Genomic DNA, 21808 nt, shown 5'->3' on the forward strand with positions numbered 1-21808 from the left:
CGATTCCACGCACCTCCACACTTCGTTTTGCGTCTTGTTTAGGTTTTCGCGATTTCGTGGACGCGAATGTACGCGTCTGGCGCCCAATATTCGGAACATTTCGTGGAGTATCGGAGGTGCGAGGAAATCACTGGAGAGGCCAACCATCCCGCTCTCCTAAGTCCTTTTGATCCGGCACACGTCCCGGAGCGGTCCGGGAGTGCAAAAAGTCGTGACAGTACATATAATACTAATAGGTGATAAATAGAATTTAACAAATTAAAAATTATAAAATATAATAAAATTGATAAAATACATTATTTAAAATTTGTTTATCTAGCTCGGGTTTGTTCCCAACATTTCCATTCTTCACAATATAAAGATCGATCGTGGCTACTTGGGCTACTACCTAACTATAGCCCTGTGAAATCTCGGACATTGAAACTTGATGCAATTCCAATGGAATTTGTAGAGGACAATGCAACAACTGTGGTGGAGAAGGATTTGAGTATGTATATAGACATTACTTCTATTTATATGAATAGATTTATGTTTTAAGTGATTATATATTAATAATGTATAAATAATACTCCTGTCTTCCATACAATATATTAAATATACTTTCAGGAACAGAAGTAAGAGAATGTACACACGTTGCTACAGACTGTGTTGCATCGAGCTCTGAGAGTTCTGTGATATCGATGCTTGCAAATGAAGTCGCATTAAGCTTCACAAATGAAGAAGCATCATGCTCTGTGACTCAAGTCGCATCGAGCTCTGAGACTCGAGATACACCAAGCTCTGCGAATCCAGTTGCATCATGCTCTACAAGTACAAGCAGTGATAACTTTAGTACGTCCTTGTATTATGATTTTTTGTTGGTTAGATTTCTATTACTTAACTAAATTTTTAGCAAAGTTTTATTTATTTATTTTTATATTTTCTTATCGTGAAGGTTCAATACAAGTTCCTTTCAATCAAGATGATATACAGAAACTGATACGGGAAAATGCAGACTTGGTTCGCCAAAATGAAATTCTTCAAAATAAAGTTCTTCAATTGGATCAGATTAATAAACTGCATGAGAAAGAGATGAAGAATATTAATAAAGGACACGAGCAAGAGATGAAAAACAAATTGCAAGAGATGCTAAGTCCTTTTTTCACACCTGGACAAGTTAAACTCTTAATGAATCCCACGCAGAAGATAACCCGTTGGTCTTCAGAGGATATTGCAGCTGCAATATCATTGAGAAGCGTAAGCCCGAAAGCTTACAGATATTTGAGAAAAATCAAAAAGATTCCTCTTCCAGCACTGTCAACCCTCCGAAAGTGGGTAGCATCATTCAACCTTGATGAAGGAATTCTTACTGACGTCTTGCTGATCATGAAATATAAAGGTGAAAACATGACAGAGTTCGAGAAGGCAACAGTGATCTGTTTTGACGAAATTAATTTGTCAAATCAAATGGCGATTGAAAGAAGGCAAGAGAGAGTTATTGGCCCTCATAAAAAATGCCAAGTCGTTATAGCTCGTGGTTTATTCAAAAAATGGAAACAGCCTGTATTCTACGATTTCGACCAAGATCTCACCAAAGAATTATTATTTAAAATAATTGTCCAATTGTATAACAGTGGCTATACTGTGTTCGGAATGACCTGTGATCTGGGACCATCAAATCAAAATTTAATAAAACAATTAAAAATTAATGTAATGGAAAATGAGGATGAAACATACTTTGAGCATCCGTGCGATGAAAATGTAAAGATCCACGTTTTTGCTGATGCTCCTCATTTAATGAAATTACTTCGAAATCATTTTTTGGATTCCGGATTACATGTAAATGGGCATTTTGTGACTTCGGCGGCCTTGGAAAGGTTACTTCAAATTAACAGTGGGGATTTGAAAATTGCATTCAAGCTGTCGCGTATTCATTTAGACGTCCAAGGAACGCAACGACAAAATGTGAAACTCGCAACCCAGATTTTCTCTGCGACAAATGCATCTGCAATTGAATGGTGCGGTTCACGAGGATTCATGGATAATTGTCCAGAATGGGTTGCAACTGCTACATTATTAAAAATGTTTAACGATTGGTTCGACATTTTTAATAGCGTTTCTAAATACGGAAATCATCCTGGACAAAATGGATATGGTGTTGATCTTGTGCAGCAAAATAATATTTTTGCCAAAGTCACGTCAACAATTAAACATATGAAAGTTGGTAGTCGACAGAGTTTGCTTCCTTTTCAAAAAGGAATTTTCATATGTAATTCGTCATTACGAAACCTGTACTATGATTTAAAGAAGAAATTCAATTCAGAAATGTCATATATAATTACAAGTCGATTGAACCAAGACGTAGTGGAAAATCTTTTCGCGTATATACGATCAATGGGAGCAACAAACGATAGGTCCACGGCATTAGATATTCGCTACAGACTTCGGTGGTACATATTAGGGAAGCATTCAACGGACTTCTTCACACAAGGAAGCAATACCATCGCTCATGACTCAACCATGGACGAAACGTGTCTCACTAGCGGCATTGATTTTGACTCGAACGTAATGTCACCGACCGACGATGATGATGAGGGTAAAGGCCCGGACACACACTTTTTCGTAACAGTAACAGTAAAGTTTCGACCAATCGCGTTGCTCGATTCGGGAACGTACGGCCGTACGTTCTCGATTCGAGCAACGCGATTGGTCGAAACTTTACTGTTACTGTTACGAAAAAGTGTGTGTCCGGGCCCTAACATTGGTAGTATCACTAATTTTCAGGACGATTTACCTCATGATTATGAAGCATATACTTTTAATGAAGAAAATGCTGATTGTGGTAAGTTTATATCTTAATGATAATTATTACACTTTCATTGTTAAGTATTAAGTACAAGTATGTTTATGTAATATTGTGGTAAAACGGTTGTAGATAAATTTTTAGCATAATATATATCATTCTAATTAATTCATAATTTAAGGTAATGTGATACTTTAAGGTAATGTAATATTTTATTCTAATTAAATTGTACTTTAAATTAGAATGGTAGTTTAATTACATTATTGTAAGCATACTGATGTACTATTATAAAAAAATTTCAATTATATATAATTCGCCTTACTTTGTAATTATTATAAATATTAATTATGATCGTATTATTAATTAGTGACGTGGGCAATCGAGTCCCATTCATATAAATGAATGAAATCATTGTAAATAAATTGAAATTTGAAATTGTCAAAAAGTGTTTTTCCGATATAATAATATATATGCATGTTTTGCTTCACACCTTTTCTTTCAGATCCAAGTAGTAGTAGTACATTTAATTATTCTCCTACTTCTGAAGAACTGAAATTATTGAGCCAAGTAGAAAATTTAGAAGTTGTGGACGTCATAGAAGAAGAAGGCCTAAAATATATCGCGGGTTATGCCGCTTTTAAATTTATAAATAAATATAAAAATTTAGGTAATCCTACTGAGATGTTGGTTAATCCAGAAAATGACTGGATTAACTACATCTCTAGAGGGAAAATTATAAGTCCTTCTTCAGACTTATTAAAAGTGGGAAAAATAATGAACCAAGAATTCCAAGATTACCATGGATTCTTCATGCGGAAGGATCCGTCGATATTTGAAGCAATCGCAAATAGGGTTGAAAAGAAAATGAAAAATAGAACAATCCCGCGCGAGGTTCTACTTTGTTTAATTAGAACAAGAACATATATAAGACTTCGAGTAATCAATAAAAAAATTTCGGCAGAAAATGCTAGAATAAAACAAAAAAGAAAAATGAAAAAATTTACAAATAAAAAATAATTTTATTTTTATTATATTTTCCATATATTTATTATCTTTTTATTGTTTATTATACGTGTTTATGTGTTTGCTATATTTGTTTATTTATATTTATGTGTGTGTTTATATTTATTATATTTTTTAAATATATTCACCAGAATTATATTTATACACGAAAGATCTTTCATTAAAACCCTTTCTTGCCTGAGTCTTCGTTTTAATATCCATTTAAATTATACAAGATGGCGGAATCTTGTCACGCTCTCTTATTGGTCAGTAGAAATGCCTGTGCGCAAGAGCACACCTTATTACTTCCACCATGGTGGCAGGCTTCTGGAACGTCGCGGGACTGTTTAACAAGGACAGGCAATTTTGGAAACACATAGAGAATTACGACGCCATAGGGCTAACGGAAACATGGGTCGACGAAAAACAATGGGAGAAATTGAAAGACAAATTACCGGACAAATTCATATGGAAAAGTACTGCAGCCAAACGAAAAAGAACCAAGGGAAGAGCAAGGGGAGGAATAATAACAGGGATAAGAAGAGGTGTCAAGGAAGAAGAAACAACGAACGAGCGGGAAGACATTCAAGAAAGAAGAGTTATTTTAAACAACACAGAGTGGATAATTCTAACAGTATACAGCAGAGACATAAAAGAAACAGTAAAAGACTTACGGCAGATAATTCACAGTCCAGAAAACAGAAGAGTATTGATTGGCGGAGATTTCAACGCAAGAATAGGAGACGGGGGCACGATAAATTGGGAAAACAGTAACAGGGAAATCAGAAGGAAATCAAGAGACAAGATAAAAAACGCAGAAGGAAGAACAATGTTGGAATTGATAGAAGAAGAAGGATGGAGTATACTAAACGGAAATATAGAAGGAGACGAAGCAGGAGAATGGACGTATATAGGTGCGTGTGGCAACTCGGTAATAGATTATGGGATAGTTAATGCAGAAGTCAGAGAAGACATAGTGGACTTTGCGGTGGAGGAGAGAATTGAATCAGACCACCTGCCGATCAGAATAGACATTTATTTCACAGAAAATGGTGCGAATCCAGACGTCGAACAAGAAGAGACAAGCGTAGAAAGAAGAGTATGGACAGAAGAGGGCAAGAGTAATTTCGCAGAAAAAACAGAAGATATCCTTCACGGCACAGGGAATAGACGAGATGGTAGAAGAGCTGATAGGAGAATTAAACAAAGCAGTAAGTAAGAAAACAATCAAGGTGAGGAAATGGAGGATAGGAACTAACAAATGGTGGGATAAGGAGTGCACGGAGTTCAAAAGAGTAGCAAGAAGGGCATTAAAGCAATGGAGGAAGGGAGAAGACAGCAAAGATAATTACGAGAAAAAGAAGAAAAAGTACAAGGACAAATGCAAAGAGAAGAAAACAAGATGGCAAGAAAAAGAAGATCAAGAAATACAGCAAATCACCAACGAAAATCAAGCGTGAAAATACATTAATAGAGGCAGAAAGAAAAGAACAGAAATCACAAAAAAGATCGAGTCTGACAAATGGAAGGCCTACTTTATGCAGCTTTTAGAAGGAACAGAATCTCCAGGACATAGCAACGGTGGGGTAAATGAGACCACAGAACCAGAAGAGAATGAAGACGAGATAACTGGAGCGGAAATACGAAGACAGATAGCTAAACTAAAGAACAAGAAAGCCCCAAGAGAAGATGGACTGGAAAATGAAGTATGGATAAATGGAAGCAGGAAGGTAATACAAAGGTTAAAAGAAATTACAAATAGGGTATGGAAAGGAGAGGGGCTGCCGGAAAGATGGAAAGAAGGAGTGATCGCCCCTATCTTCAAAAAAAAGAGATAAGGAAAATTTAAAAAATTATAGAGGAATAACACTGCTTAACTCGGCGTACAAGATATACGCAATGGTACTCGAAGAAAGACTGAAGGCCGAAATAGAAGACAAGAACATCATCCCAGAAACGCAGGCAGAATTTAGACGAGGTAGAAGCACGATAGATAACATTTTTATTCTGAATTACATCACAAACAGAGAATTAGTCAACAAGGGAGGAAAAATCTACGCCTTCTTCGCGGATTTAAGCGCCGCATTTGACAAGGTGGACAGAGAAGAACTGAATAAGATAATGGAGAGAACAGGAATCAGCCAGAAGATCAGGAAAAGAATAGGTGAGATTTATCAGGAAACGAGAAACGTCGTCAGAGTAAACGGTCATACAACGAGCAGATTTTGGACAACCAAAGGAGTAAGGCAAGGATGCCCCCTGAGTCCAACGCTCTTCACGCTTTATACGGCGGATCTGGAAGAAAGGATAAGGAAAGGTCAAGCAGGAGGGATAGTGATAGGAAGAGAAAAAATATGAACACTCGCCTACGCAGACGACATAGTGCTGTTAGCCAGGAGTCCAGAGGAGCTTAAGGAGATGATAAGTAGATTCCGAAAGTATTTAGAAAAGAAAAAATTGACACTTAACGCTGAAAAATCCAAAGTTATGATCTTCAAAAAAGGAAGGGGTAGGAAGAAGAAGGAAGAATGGAGATGGAACGAAGAAAGACTGGAAGAAGTCAAGGAATTTAAATATCTAGGGTTTTACTTCCAAAAAAACGGAGGACTGGAAACGCATATAAAAGAAACAGTCAAGAAGGCGGCGATAGCAATGGCACAAGTATGGAGTATTGGACAGAGGAAATTCAGAGAGAGTGTAGACAGGAGAATGAAAATGTTCAAGAGTCTAGTGGAAAGCATCCTATTATATGCAGCGGAAATATGGGGATGGAGAGAAGAAGAAAAGGTAGAAAAAGTTGCAAGAAAAATATATAAGATGGACTTTAGGACTGGATTTTAACACACCGGCATATCTGATACGAGAAGAAACGAAAATTGACAAAATCAGGATAAAAGCTGGAAAAAGAGCTATGAAGTACGAAGAGAAGACAAAAGAAAGGCAGACGAACAAAATAATCGCGGAGTGCTGGAAAGAGATACAAAACAAACAGGAAGGGAAGAAAACAAAATAAGAAAAAAACAGGGACCAATATTATAGAAAAGTTAGCTCTAGCACATGGGATACAGGAAATGAAAGCTCTGAAAGAACGAACATGGAAGAACTAATAATGACGGACCGGAAGGAACAAAGAGCAGAGCAAGAGAAAAGGATAGAGGATGGAAGGTACTGCGCTAGGTACAAAGAGCTGAGAACAGATTACATCCCAAGGTATCTACAAAAAGAATACAAAGGAAGAGACCAGAGATTGATTGCAAGGTATAGATGCGGAATCGAGGAGGAAGGAAGCAAGTACTGGAGAAAAGAAGAAGAAAGAGTATGTAGAATATGTGGCGAGAAAATGGAAACGCTAGAGCATTTGATGTCTGACTGCGTGGAGCCTCTAAGGGATTACAGAAATATCTTAGACATCTTGAAAGATACAGGAGAAGGAGCAGATTGGATGAGGAAAGTGACCAAGCACAGGAAGGACCTAAGAAACGTACAAATACAAAATGAAACTGATAGCAAAGAAATGTAATATAAAATGTATTGTAAAAAAAAAAATCGCATCTTAAAGACATGTAGCACCCCCTTTCAAGGCCGAAAGGCAATTGAAATAAACAAATTATATATATAATAAAAATGTGGTAAATACTTACATCTGCGTTTTAAGTTTCAGCAAAAAGTAATTATTTACTTTTTTTTAAGACGTGAGTAATAAGTTAATTTAGGAATTCCATCCTCTATATACCTTTTATAAGGACCCCTTTTCATATTTCACATATGTAAAGGAAGATCAATCTTACTTTTATAAATATTAGATTATATTTACAATAACATAAACCGAACACGCTGACTAATAGAATAAAGTGAACGTGTTGACTTTTCCTGCTGTGATTCTTATGTTATTTATATTTTGTGATTAAATCAAAATGAGTAAGAAGTTGAATATAAGTGACGAAAAGTGGATATTAGTGCAATTTCCGAACAAAGACAATGAACTCGGGATTGGCTTCCAAGACCTAGATAATCAAGCGTGATATAGCATATTGAGCAAATGTATTGCATGTGTTGTTATATATTTGCTGTAAATTTGCTGACATCGAAATGGAACACGTAGTTACAAATACAGGTACATGACGTAACGATTGACCATAAACTGACGTGAAAATCACGTGACGCTGCTGCCTGGGAAGTTGCCCTCAAATTGCATTGAATATGCTGTTAATCGTGGACGACAACGAGTTGTCGTCAAGTTGCTGTCACAAATTAACTCTTCACGGATAACAAATCCGTGTGAACATGTTGCTCTTAATTTGCTGTAAATAGAATTATAATTCATGTGAGTTCAACTCGACAGACATAATGCTGTCTCACCTTGTCTCTAGTTTGTCAAAATTAGTTGCATCAACGATTGTTGTATGACAGCAAACTCACAGTATTTGGCTATCTGGGGAAGTTATGTGACAGATTGAGAGAAATAATAGAAATGTTTTTAAATCTTATGTTTTTGTCCTGACCGTATTGGATAAGAACTTCGCTAAGAATATCGAAATACGATTCGTCCAATAGTTCCGGTGTCGTTGTTAAGATTAATTCCATTGATTTGTTCCTTGATGTGTATTATTTCCGTAATTAATCGTTTTTGATAATTAGGTTTTGGATAATTTTATTATAAAGTGACTTTTTAAAATTGACCATCAGCCATTGTTTCTCTCAATCTTTTATATCTATTTTTTTACGTAATTTATTTTACAATGTAATTTTATCGATTAGAACGTTCTGATAAAAATCAAGTAGGTCAAAACGTAAATGTAATATATATCACATATTTTTAATGTTAACTCTAAACTACCATCTAAAATTTTCTTTGTTTGAATTTTGGCCGTTTAACATTCTTTTGGCTTTGCTATTATCGAGCGTTTGTATCTTGTTTTTAAAAAATTACACAATTTGGAGATTTCAGTAATTTTGCAAAATCTCTGGGCTTTGTCAGTAAAATTGTAAGTTGAGATGTTTTTACACAATCCTACTGATTCATTTTATGGTCTTTGCATAGTTCCTAACCGTGCCTAGATGTATTGTATAATTGTTTGTTAAATTAAATTATATTCTACTGATAAATATTTACCCTTATGAACTCCCTCTTTTCTCCTTTACATATATATTATAGAGGTCATCTTCCTGAGTAACCTTCAGAAGGTTTTAGCCCTTTATTAAACAGTTATGAACAAAAAAGTTTAATAAATATAATAGTTTGTGTCAGTGCTAAGGGAATTAATTTGCTGATATGTGTGCATTAGACAGTACACATGTAGGCAGGGGGGGGGGCTCCGCCGCAGGCGAAAACATGAAATTCAGGGAGTATATTCCACGCATTTATCTTAGAAATGTAATAACATTGAGAACATTTAAAACAAGATATGATCATCCACATACTTATTTTAGGAATGTGATAACATCAAGAGACACGGTAGTGTCTTGCGCCAAGTTCTCTTAAACTGAATCATTTACACTAGACTAAAACTTTCCAGAACAGTGATAAGACCCTTTTTAAGGCCCTGTAAAGAGAGGAGTCTCGGACTGCAAAGGCAGTTCTCGGCAGTTTCTCGACAGTTCTTCAAATTCTAGTGCGTATTTACGACATAATTACTTTATTGTATAAGTTTAATAATAAGTCTATTGTAAGTAAAGTTATATAAATTCCTGTGATTTTTGTTGGGATAACAAACACTTCCTAAAAATTACAAAACTAACATCTGTGGAGTACCGATAATACTCGTATAGTCGATCGAAGGTGAACAATATTAATAGTATTTAAAAAAATTTGTAAGTCAATTAAGATTAATTAATAATGTTTAAGTTTTTGGAAAAAAATCTCAATTTTTTTATGCTTTGTGTTTTGAATTTCAATACTTTAATAATCAAAAGTTCCGATATCTTTACCGCAACACTTGGACAATACAACGGACAATAAACAATACCTTTAATAAAGACACGTAATATCGCTTCACTTATTAATAATAGAACTATTAATAATAGAAAATAATGTGCACATGCTTATCTTTTATACAATAATACAGTACATGTATTTGCAAACAGTACTTTCCGGAACTTTTACTTCTAATACATTTCACAAAATCGTTGTCAAAAGCGTTAATAATTTCGTTAGTTGTCATTATTGCTTAAATATATTAGCGCAACTGCATAAATAGAAAATTTTCAGGGACGGCGGAACAGTCTATCATGAGTCTGCTAAGTACGAAGACATTACTGTGTATTGTACTCAGTTCGACAATTTGTCAATACGCTCGAAGTCAGTACTTCGCATTCGAAAACTCTGGAATTAACAGAAATGAAAATTCCAGCAGTACTGTTGTTTCTTACGCGTATAAATATGGTGAGCAAAAGCAAACATTTAAAAAAATTTACTTAATTGTATCAACATGTACAATTTGATTATTATTTGCTGCAAGTTTATATCATTTTTTCTACATCAAATAAAAGTTTTCTTCTGTAATAAAATCCAAATTGTAGCATCGTTGTAGCATCGTTAATTTGCAATCTAATGATTACGATAATGTAATATTTAAATAATTGACTTCAATAAGGTATGTAATTTCACGTATGATTTTTGCACATAGTTCTTAGTATTTTCACCGAAATGACAATGAGCGTCTGACTTTTCTCTACACTGACATTTTTCTTAAACGATAGATGAAGACTCGGGAAGAATAGCGGGCGGACATTATGCGGAGCTCGGAGACTATCCGTACATAGCAGTGGTGCATCGACTCCTGGACAACAGAGAATACTTCAAATGCGGCGGCACGGTCTTATCTAGAAGATGGGTTCTCACAGCCGGCCATTGCGTAGTGAACTACCCACGAAGATTTCTTGTAGTGTTCGGTATCGTTGACAAATCTGGCATTGACTATGATTTTCTTCGAGGCCCCGGTATGTCGATAATTACGAATCAAGTGTTTATACATCCGCAATACGAAAAGGGCTACAATGATATTGCCTTACTCTATATGCCACAAGATATTCCCTTTTCCAGTAAGTACATTACTTTAACAGTACATTTAAATTGATATTTCTTTTCTTTTTTCCTTTTGCGCTTATTTATATATTGGCGTTATTTAATTATTGTATGGAAGATACGCGGAAAGTTAATAAGGATTTGAATAACAAATAATCTTATAAATGTGGAAAGCAGATTTAATAATAATCAAAAATCATAATGTGTATATATATGTACAACTTCTTTTATGATTTTTGATACATACTAAAAAAAATATTACAAACTATTAAATTACTAAAAAAGTATTACAAATGTATATCATCAATATATCCTCAATATTGATTTTAAAAAACTATTAGTTAATACAATATTGCTCTATTTTAGAGACTATTCAGCCAATAAAACTCGCGTATTACGACGGAAGTTTTGCAAAAAGAGATGCTCTTGTGATGGGTTGGGGAAAAGATCATATGACCAGCGAAGGTACGATAAGACTTAAGTACGCTATATTGCCGATTATAGAAAATAAAGTATGCAAGCAATACTGGCGCATTAACGACAAGCACATTTGCACGGCCGCAGGATTCGGACGAGACGCTTGTCAGGTAAAATAATCACAAATAATAGAGCTATAATTTATAATAGTACACTGCAAATTAAATTATATAAGTGGAATATTCTAATATGCGCGATATGAATCATCTTAAATCGTTTTAAGTAGCTTTAATAAATAAAATTTGAAAGTATCTCTGTTTTCGTTTTATTATTTAATATTGTATTTTTAGGGCGACAGCGGTGGTCCTCTCATCGTGGTAGAAAATGGTCAGCATCTTCAAATCGGTATTGTGAGTTACGGAAATGGATTTTGTCCTAGCAACTACCCTGGAGTGTTTACTAGGGTTTCTTCATATATATACTGGATTCACGAAGTTACGAAGTTACGTTAGTGAACAATATTATCTATATGATCAGTAATTTAAATGTATAATGTATATTGTCTTATAATGAGCACAGTTCTTTATGAAAAATGTACATGCATTAAACATTTTAATACCAATTTTTTAATACTGATACATTTAATATCATTTATATAATCGGTAATTTAAATGTATCAGTATTGATAAGTTGGTAATATAAAATGTATATTTATAATGCATGAACATTTTTCATAAACAACTGTGCTCGTTATAAGACATCAGTATAAAATATATTTTTAAAATTATATATCAAAAGACACGGTAGTGTCTCGCGCCAAGTATATCCTCATCGCGAGACTACTGATCTGTGTGTCTTTACGCGATATACGCGCATCGCGAAACCGCTCCGTTTATCTGGAGGATGTCTCGTAGCTCAGTGTGAATGCGATAGACTAGTATTCTAAGGATCATGAGTTCTCGATCATCCCATATATTCCTCTTTTAAGAAGAAGTATCTTTGTTTAAAGAAAAAAAAGAATTTTAAGAGTTCTAAGAACTGAGGTCACAAGAAGGGTCGCTCCCAATTATTAAGGGATGAATAGGATTGATTAAAATAAAGTGCATATTTCATCTCCTTTCAATAATTCTATATTGTAATATTGGTTTTTGCACTTGCAAAAAGTTTGTCCCATACTTTTTATTCTGGAGTTAAACTGTTTTTTAATATACTTATGTAATTAGTATAATTATGATGTAATTATAGTAATGATGTAATTAAATCAGATGTTACATGCAAGTTACAGGTTAAGTAATAATAGTTTTAAGATATACTTGTAACACAAGTCTTAGAAAAGTTTATCATTTTGTGCGCAGGAAGATTTATTCTTCTTTCAAGAATATTATAAAATGTTATCAAAGGAAATGAAATATAGTTTGGAAGAAAGTTATTCTTGGTTCAAGTAAATCCATGTTTTCAATTCAAATAAATATATTTATTTTATATAGAAATAATCCCACACACAGAACAAAATATCTAATAGATATCCATTGAATATCTACGGTACATATCCATATGATGTCCATATCTCCTACGGATATCTAATATATTATCTAATAGATGTAATAGATGTAATAGATGTACAAAATATCTATATCTCTTAAATAACGACACATAACAGTAAGACCAACTCGTAAGTTTTCGGTTGAGGGCAAATATAAGCAGGTCCCCGGCAAAGCAAAATCGCGACATCCACGGGTCTTCGGTCACCCGGCTCTTCTTTTAGATCTAGAGAAATAATATTGCAATGCAATATTTTTGAGATCTGGTTTTAACTTTTATGTGCTGTATGGGGTTCTATTTGTATATAATGGATATGTAGAACATTAAATGGATATTTACGCAGATACCTATCTAATGAATATCCACTGAACATGCAATAGTTATCTACATAAATATCCACTGGATATGGTATGGATATCAAATGGATATTTCTGATCTTGTACTGATGTCCATGTCTCGGACATTTGGATATCTCTGAGATATCTAATGAATATTTCTGATCTCGTATTGAGAGATTTGTATATCTATGAGATATCTAATGGATATCCATGATATATCTCGTAGATACCCTGGCGAAAATATTTTTACAAAATTAAAAAAAAAAATAAAAGTGTACTACAAAAAACTATAAAATATAATTGCCAGAATCTATTAAATTCTACATGAATTTAAGAAGTACTACAAAATCCTACATGAAAATGCTAGAATTGGAACACTTTTGTAAATTTTTGTATTTTTTTAGTGCATCTTGATCTATAAATTTTTCGATAAAACTACGCCAAACTACAATAGTCCAGTCAAAATACGATTGGACCTAGAAAAAATTGCAACACAAGGTTTTATGACGTGATTGTGTTCAGAAAAATATACTGAACAACATATTCAAATTCCGCCATTTTCCGCTATCCCTAAGTATGTTTTTTATTAACAATTTATAAACAAATTCGTTTATCTCCACAAATACAAAGAATTTCGAAATTTTTGTAGAGATCAAAGTTGTAGAGCAGACAAATATCTACAAAAAATGTTTGTATGAGTTTTTCGAAATATCTCATATTATTTGAGATATTTGCAACGGAAGCTCAAAACATTATAGCGCTGCGCGCTTACGGCCAACATTAGCCAGATAAATTAGCATCTGTTTCCAGGGTGGCCACAAGGAGGCTGTTGGATCAATTGTCACCCCATTTTTTGTTTTTTTTATTGTTTTTGTTTTTAATATTTTTAAATTTTTGTTTTTAATTTTTAATTTTTTCGTTTTTGGTTTTTTGTTAAATAATTAATAATTTTCTGTGTCTTCCTGTAACCTGTAACGAATTAACGCAACTTACCCCCATACATTCTGTACATGCTGTTGTACACGGTAATCCATTTTTTCTGCAAGTACATCTTAAACTTTGACAGCCTTTCTTGCAATTACAACGGATAACTTTAAGAATTTTATCTGGAGCTGGTTTACTATTCGTTGTAATTGGTATTAATTTGTTGCCATCACAGCTCCATCCCCAATTTTCTGCTTTTAATTCCGAAGACTTCGATTTCCATATCATTATTTGATAATAATTAAACTCGGAAATAGTGGAATTTCGCCAATGCTGGAGTAGGGGGTAACCTTTCAGGCGACACGAAGCAAGTCGATGTGGTTATTTTCGAGAGAAACATTCTGAGCCGTAAAGAAATTAAAGTTTCTCCCTCTTTGGCTTTATAAATGGATAAGAGCGCTTGGTCTCCAGCATTTATAAGATTCTGTGTAGATACTTTTGGCATTGAAAATACTTTGGAAATCAAACTTTTTTATTTCCTTACTTCGCGTCATAGGAGACTGAACAATACAAACGTTACTTTTCTTGTTTGATGTAATACGTTTTTTGTCGCAATAGACTCGTCGGCACTGTTTATGAACATAGTTTCCAACTACAGCATTTAATTTGTTATTGCGCTCAAGACTTGCATTATTAATACCATTAGCACCCTTTTGTGTTAAAACAAAAGCATCATCTTCTTCACTGACATTTTTTTTGCATATAATGCAAAAAGACTCCATGGTGCAAATACACAATTTTTAGTGTTATCTATGCTACATGTATATGTTTATCAGTACAAAATTACCTTTTTCAAAAAAAGGTAAAAAAAAGGCGCCAAGTACACGCGCAATGTATGTTGTAAATCTAAAAATCTTATATGGTAGTAGCTTTATTTCTTCCTAACAAAATAATTCACAAAATTGCGTTACCTAACTCAACCCAAGTGATATATATTTTATATTTTTCAATTTTATATTTTTCTCCCTAACAGAATAATTCACAAAATTGCGTTACCTAATTCAACCTAAGTGATACGTATTTCAAAAAAAGATGTGAAATTTTTAAATTGCGCCAATTGTAAAGAGAATATATATACTTTGAAAAATAATTGTTGTGCAACTACTTTTAAAAAATAAAACAAAATTGTGTTACCTAACTCAGCCCAAGTGGTATGTATCTTTGTATTCCTGAGAGTCTTTCTATCAACCCAAGTGGTAGTAGTTTTAATTCTCCTTGATAAAATTATAATATTACAAAGAATTATTTTAATCACAAAGAATTAAAGAGATAATATAAAATAAAAATATTTAATTAAAATAAAATAAATAAATTTTTCTTGTAAAAAACTTGGCGCTGCTTTTTTAAGGTCAACCCAGACAAACTTGCATAGGTGCATAAGCATATGCATAAAGAGATGGATTGGTCTATTTCCTTTTGCACATATACATATAAACCAATTAATTTCTTATGTTTATGCGCTATGCAAATTTGTCTGGGTAAGAGCCTCCGCAGCGCCAAGTTTTTTAGAAGAAAAATTTATTTATTTTATTTTAATTAAATATTTTTATTTTATATTATCTCTTTAATTCTTTGTGATTAAAATAATTCTTTGTAATATTATAATTTTATCAAGGAGAATTAAAACTACTACCACTTGGGTTGATAGAAAGACTCTCAGGAATACAAAGATACATACCACTTGGGCTGAGTTAGGTAACACAATTTTGTTTTATTTTTTAAAAGTAGTTGCACAACAATTATTTTTCAAAGTATATATATTCTCTTTACAATTGGCGCAATTTAAAAATTTCACATCTTTTTTTGAAATACGTATCACTTAGGTTGAATTAGGTAACGCAATTTTGTGAATTATTCTGTTAGGGAGAAAAATATAAAATTGAAAAATATAAAATATATATCACTTGGGTTGAGTTAGGTAACGCAATTTTGTGAATTATTTTGTTAGGAAGAAATAAAGCTACTACCATATAAGATTTTTAGATTTACAACATACATTGCGCGTGTACTTGGCGCCTTTTTTTTACCTTTTTTTGAAAAAGGTAATTTTGTACTGATATCATGCATTTTGTAGTGATAAGCAAGTATCGGCAAAAAATTTCCATTTTTTATTTCTTAATTATTCACAAATTGACAATAACAACGAATTAAATTTTTATTAAATTTATATATATATATATATATATATATATATATATATATATAACCTCTTATTTTTTACAAATATACATATATGTGTATTTATATTCGTATTATATAGAGAATCGCTATAACATTAAATGTAATAATAGTTATAATATAGAACTATTGTCTCCTATTTTTGAAATTTATTAAATATGTATTTATTGATTAAATACGTATTTATTATATTTAATGTTATTCTTGTGGATTCTCTATGTTAGGTAGATATAAATACACATATATATCATATGTATACATATATATAATATTAACATGTTTTTTAAATCATGTTTATCTGCAATAATTAAATTATTTATATTAAATCAATTATTATTTTTAAAATAAAAAATTTACCTGACAATGTGATTATTCCTTATCCACTAATTATTAATTTTCAAATAAGTAATAATTCATGTATTAAAAACACATAAAGAATATAAAACGATGCGAAACTGGAAACTACTGGAACAGATTCGGGTCTGGACTAGTTATTTATTGGTTTGGATTCCTTGACTGCTTGAACAGATCGACTGAGAAAAAGTTTATTATAATGGACCATTTTCCCAAAAATATTACATACATGGATCCAACTTGTATCAAATCTATGAATAACATGTGATTATAATCGATATAATTGTATATATTTATTTTTGTACAGTTATCTTCAAGAAATGACAAGAGATGATACATCTAATATTTGTAAATAGATTTCTGTTAGAGGATCTGATCATGGATTAATATTTTAATACTGTTTCTGTATCGGAATGAATTAAAATATGGTTTTGTATTTTCATATTGTAATTATTATATTCAAGTCATTAAACTATTCATGTATTTTTATTTTCCCTCTAAATGTTTGCAAAAACTTAACTATTTAGTAGAACTACATAATCGAGTAAATGAATTAAATATTATCACATAACTGAATGAATTAAAATCACAGTCCTTAAAAATACAATGTAGCTACAAATATATATATATATATATATATATATATATATATATATATATATATATATATATTTATTATAAAATAGATTATAATATATATATATATAATCAGCTGTTTTATAATGAATCAATTGTATGTACAATGAAACAAAGTTATTTATCTGGTTATAATATTTACAGTCCTTGAATCTGAATCCTTTGAACAAAATTGGACAATTCGTTGAATCTAAGATCAGATTTTAGCTTTCTTCCTATTTTTATCCGACACTGTATACTTGTCGTAACTTTTCGTTGGATCAAAAGGTTCCCATCTACTCGCTGGAAAAATGTGTTTGTTCCTCTCGTACCATGATCTAATGAGAAAAATAAAAAAATAACATAAAAAAGAATTATGCAAAATATTCTTTTAATAATAAATACCTAAGTAAAACTTTTCCGACATGTGATTCCTCGGTTTCGACAGAAGCATCGTGCATAATACGAATATCATCGTGAACGTCAAATGTGAACAGAGGCCTGCTCTTTCCTCGTGCCTAATCGCAATATTACATACATTAAAATAACATGCCAACATTGTGATATTGCTTCATAAGTTTTATCATTTAGTATATTTACCTTAGTTACAATAAAATCAGTTACAGTTGCAGTAAAACGTATAATAGTGCGGTAATATAAGATTCTCTTTGACATACATTAACTGATCTGCCATTACTGTTTTAAGCTCGCTGAATTCGGGCCTCAGAACTTCTAAACATCTCTGAAGAACCTAATAGATAGAATTACCTGTATGTGAAAATTTAATTTATGCAGCAGAACATTATATATTATGCCAATGTTACTCCAAAAGTGACACTGGAGTATTTTAATAACTTAAACGTTCTCTAAACCACTGAGACATTCACCTTTCTTCATTATAACACTCCGACGATGGTCAGATCCATCCCAATAACTGAATGTGATCTCAATTTCTTCTTCCTTCAACGCGTTCTGCTTTCTAGCCCATTCTTTCCTCCTCGTCCCTTTCCCTACTGGCAAAAAACATGTATCTACATCTGGATTTTTCTAAATCTTCTTAATCGCAGGGCCATCAGATTGCACATTTTCTGACTGCGGGGATTTTTCGGCATTGTCTTCGTCAGAAGACATCTCAGCTTCATCTTCGTCTTCGTCCAGATTAAAAGACAAAGCTTGAATCTCTCTTCTGTTTGTTCTTTTCTGTCTGCTTCGCCGCTAGTGCTCTTTCATTTTCCTGCTCTTTTTCACGTTCCTTCTATCAAAGCATAAAATACACGTACAAAAATACAAATTATGAGATAATCAGGATCATAAGAAGATTGTAAGAAATTACTTGTGGGTATCAGGATTCGTGAATGTTCGCTCAATTTAACGGCGGATTTTCTCTTGCATTCCACGTGACCGACGGTACATGCACATTTCGTGGCATCTAGCCTTAGCATCTTTGTGATATCGTCATCATGCATTAGGATTTTCTTCATATCCTATCTTCTGAAGAAGCCCACCGAAAATTCTTGATATGTATGACTAGATGACATTCAGAGCACTAGGCAGAAATCACACACACATACATACATATATATATATATATATATGTAGGTCTAGAGGTATGTTCCGGGACTGTTTACGTTTTTTGAAATGTACAGTCCTGGAATATAACGCATATATATGTAATCAGATTCAAAAAATTGTCCCGAAACGTGCCGTAGGACATGAATTTTTTCCAGGACAGTCCTGGAAACTGCCAAATGTCCTGGAATATACCGATGTAAAAAAATAAAAGTCCCGGAACATACTTCCGGACCTACATATATATATATATATATATATATTCATATATATATATATATATATATATATATTCACGGCGAACAGCATATATAACATCGTGTTATTTTTATAACCTATTTACGCAAACGTTACTTCTGTAGTAACTTACGATACGATAATTCCTCCACGTAAACGGGAGATTTTATAGTAACTATTATGATCGGAAATCAAGAGCCACCGTTGAAAGTAGTGAAGGTTACGTTTCTCTGGTTGAGAGACGACGACGTATCTTAATATGAATTACTGTAAGTTACTACAGATGTACTCACTCGCGTAAACATATAGTTCGACAACTTTTACAAGACAGCATATACGTACGTGTGCAATTTTGAATATACCTTCCTTCTTTTAAAGATCTCCTCGACATCTCTCTGTGGTTAATACTTTATATATTTCACTTACTACGTTTACACGCGAGCGTTACTTCTGTAGTAAACTTACGATAATTCCTTCGCGTAAACAGAATTTTCCTTCGCGTAAACGGGATTTTGTAGTAACTTACGATAATTTACTCCGCGTAAACGAGTGAATTATCGTAAGTTACTACAGAAGTAACGCTCGCGTAAACATACAGTTTGACAACTTTTAAAAGGCAGCATATACGTACGTGTTTGTACGATTTTGTAGATACACCTTCCTTCTTAAAGATCTATCGGCATCAGCTCTCTACGGTCAATACTTATATATATTTCACTATCTGTCACGACGCGGCAACGGTCACGACTATCACACACTTACACTTATCCTTTTCTAGGTTGTAAAAAACTGTCACGCACTGCGACAGTGCACAAGTGCACTCTCGTGTCAAAAATGGGAAAGTGACACACCAGCCGCCATTTTTGTCCGACGTGCACGTTTCTTAAAAAAAAATTTTCCACATTTGGACTTTGCATCGCAATATCTTCGCTCATAGAGCACGTAACGGAAAAAAAAGACTCTTATTTATAAATCAAACCCCAAGCTATCGATCGAACCTACTTAGAAATTGATCCGTTCACTCGTTATTGAGATCTCAAAATCTCGGATACTCGCAACTCATGCGTTCGCGTAAAAGAGTCACTGTGCGTCTCGCTTCGCGCGTACTTGGCGCGAGACACTACCGTGTCTCTTGATATATATAGATGTAGTATCCGCGATCTTTTCGAAATAGGCGTAGTTTCGCGCTTTTGAAGTGCGTGCGTTTTTGTCACGGCAAGCGGAGACCAGACGGCGAGGCGGCCGATGCTAGTCGTCTGCTTAATGCGTTTTTGTTTTTGGCTCTTCGGTTCGTGGCGTGAATGCGCGTGTTTTGCCGCCAGGAAAGGAAAAGTGACGCGAAGACAAATTTTCGAATTGAAAAATGACGGGGCGAACTCGACACCCCGCCGGGGCAAACTCAACACTTTGTTTGATCGACACAATTTGATCTGGAACTTATTTTTTTATTGTTTAAAAATAAAAATACATTGTTTATCAAATGAAAAGACATTGTGTATTAGAAACAAAAAAAGTCGGAATGAAGTAAACAATTATTTAAAATAATGAGAAAAAAAAAGATTAAACTTTTAATTATCTTTTTCTGAACTGTCTGAAAAACAATTTATACACGTAAACTCGCGATCAGATGTGCGCACACATTCGTCATGAGCCGTACGGTTGCATAAGATGCATTGTTTGTTATTAGAAGCTAATGAAATGTTTTCCGAACACACGCAACAGATGTTCCTTAAATCGTCATCGGAATCGGACGAAACAGTGACCTTTTTTGCGATAATGTCACTTTACGTTAGTGTCGTCTTTGCCCCAGTGGCGTCGTGTCGACTTAGCCCCGAACGTCGTTTTTTACTTTTGTTACTCCAAAAATATATAAATTTTGAAAATATGCAAAAATTATTATTCGATTCGTATAAAGCATCGAATTTCCCATCAAAATCACTTACTGGTAGATTCGCAAGAGTAAAGCTCGATGAAAGAGTAGACATTTTCGAAAGATCAGAAAAATTACTTTTCACTATCAAAAACACTTACGTTGCGTTAAAAGTTACACTATAACTCAGAATGTTACCAAATTCCGTTGATAATACTGGCACATAAAGACGCATTTACAGTAGCAAAGGCAAGTTTCTACGATAGATTTAAATTGGCAAAAAACCTAGTGTCAAGTTTGTCCCGCTGTCGGCTTAGCCCCGGTCTCCCCTACATATTATAGGTATAAGTCAAGGCAATTTAATTACCTTTAATTTAAAAAAAAAAAATCTGGATCTATCAAGAATATTTTGAGTTATCGTGTACGCCAATTTCTAAAACATGGTTTTGAGAAAAACGCGTTTAAAGTTTTCGAATAAGAAAGAAGGTTGATAAAAGCTTATTATTGTTGATTTACCTATACTTTTTGGTCAATCTGCTATCCCTGCTCCATATAATATCCCCTCAACTTCTTCATACAGCTTGTTTTGCTCCAACTGCACGCAGTGCCAATTTAAAAAACTGAAACATGTAGGTATTTAATAATAATTGATATTGTGAAATATTATTAAGCAATCAAGATCCGCTTCGACCGAAAACGGCACTTCTCATTGCTTATATGTTATTTTAAGTTTTCTTTTTTTTTAAATTTGCATAAGATACTTAATTTTTTTAATTGATATATTAATTTTTACTTTTTATGGAAAGGTTGAAGGTTTGGTTGAAGGTCTGTTAATTTTCATGTAAAATTGTAGTATCTTATAAACATCTAAAAAAAGCAAATTGTTGAGAGAAGAC

At 33.2% G+C, this 21808-nt stretch overlaps 1 protein-coding gene and 1 pseudogene across 1 annotated transcript; one reads left to right on the forward strand and one right to left on the reverse strand.

Moving 5' to 3' along the window:
• Positions 1–7873: 7873 nt before the first annotated feature.
• On the forward strand, positions 7874–11737 carry LOC139808783 (chymotrypsin-2-like). The gene is made up of 4 exons (XM_071771222.1): positions 7874–7898; positions 10484–10825; positions 11175–11395; positions 11576–11737. Exons 1-4 carry the CDS (start codon positions 7874–7876, stop codon positions 11735–11737), a joined length of 750 nt encoding a protein of 249 aa, XP_071627323.1.
• A 5563-nt stretch (positions 11738–17300) lies between these two features.
• Positions 17301–20834, reverse strand: LOC139812260 (protein FAM50 homolog; annotated as a pseudogene).
• Between the last annotated feature and the right edge of the window lie 974 nt (positions 20835–21808).

This window comes from Temnothorax longispinosus, chromosome 1, assembly GCF_030848805.1.
Source record: "Temnothorax longispinosus isolate EJ_2023e chromosome 1, Tlon_JGU_v1, whole genome shotgun sequence".
NCBI classification, from domain to species: domain Eukaryota; kingdom Metazoa; phylum Arthropoda; class Insecta; order Hymenoptera; family Formicidae; genus Temnothorax; species Temnothorax longispinosus.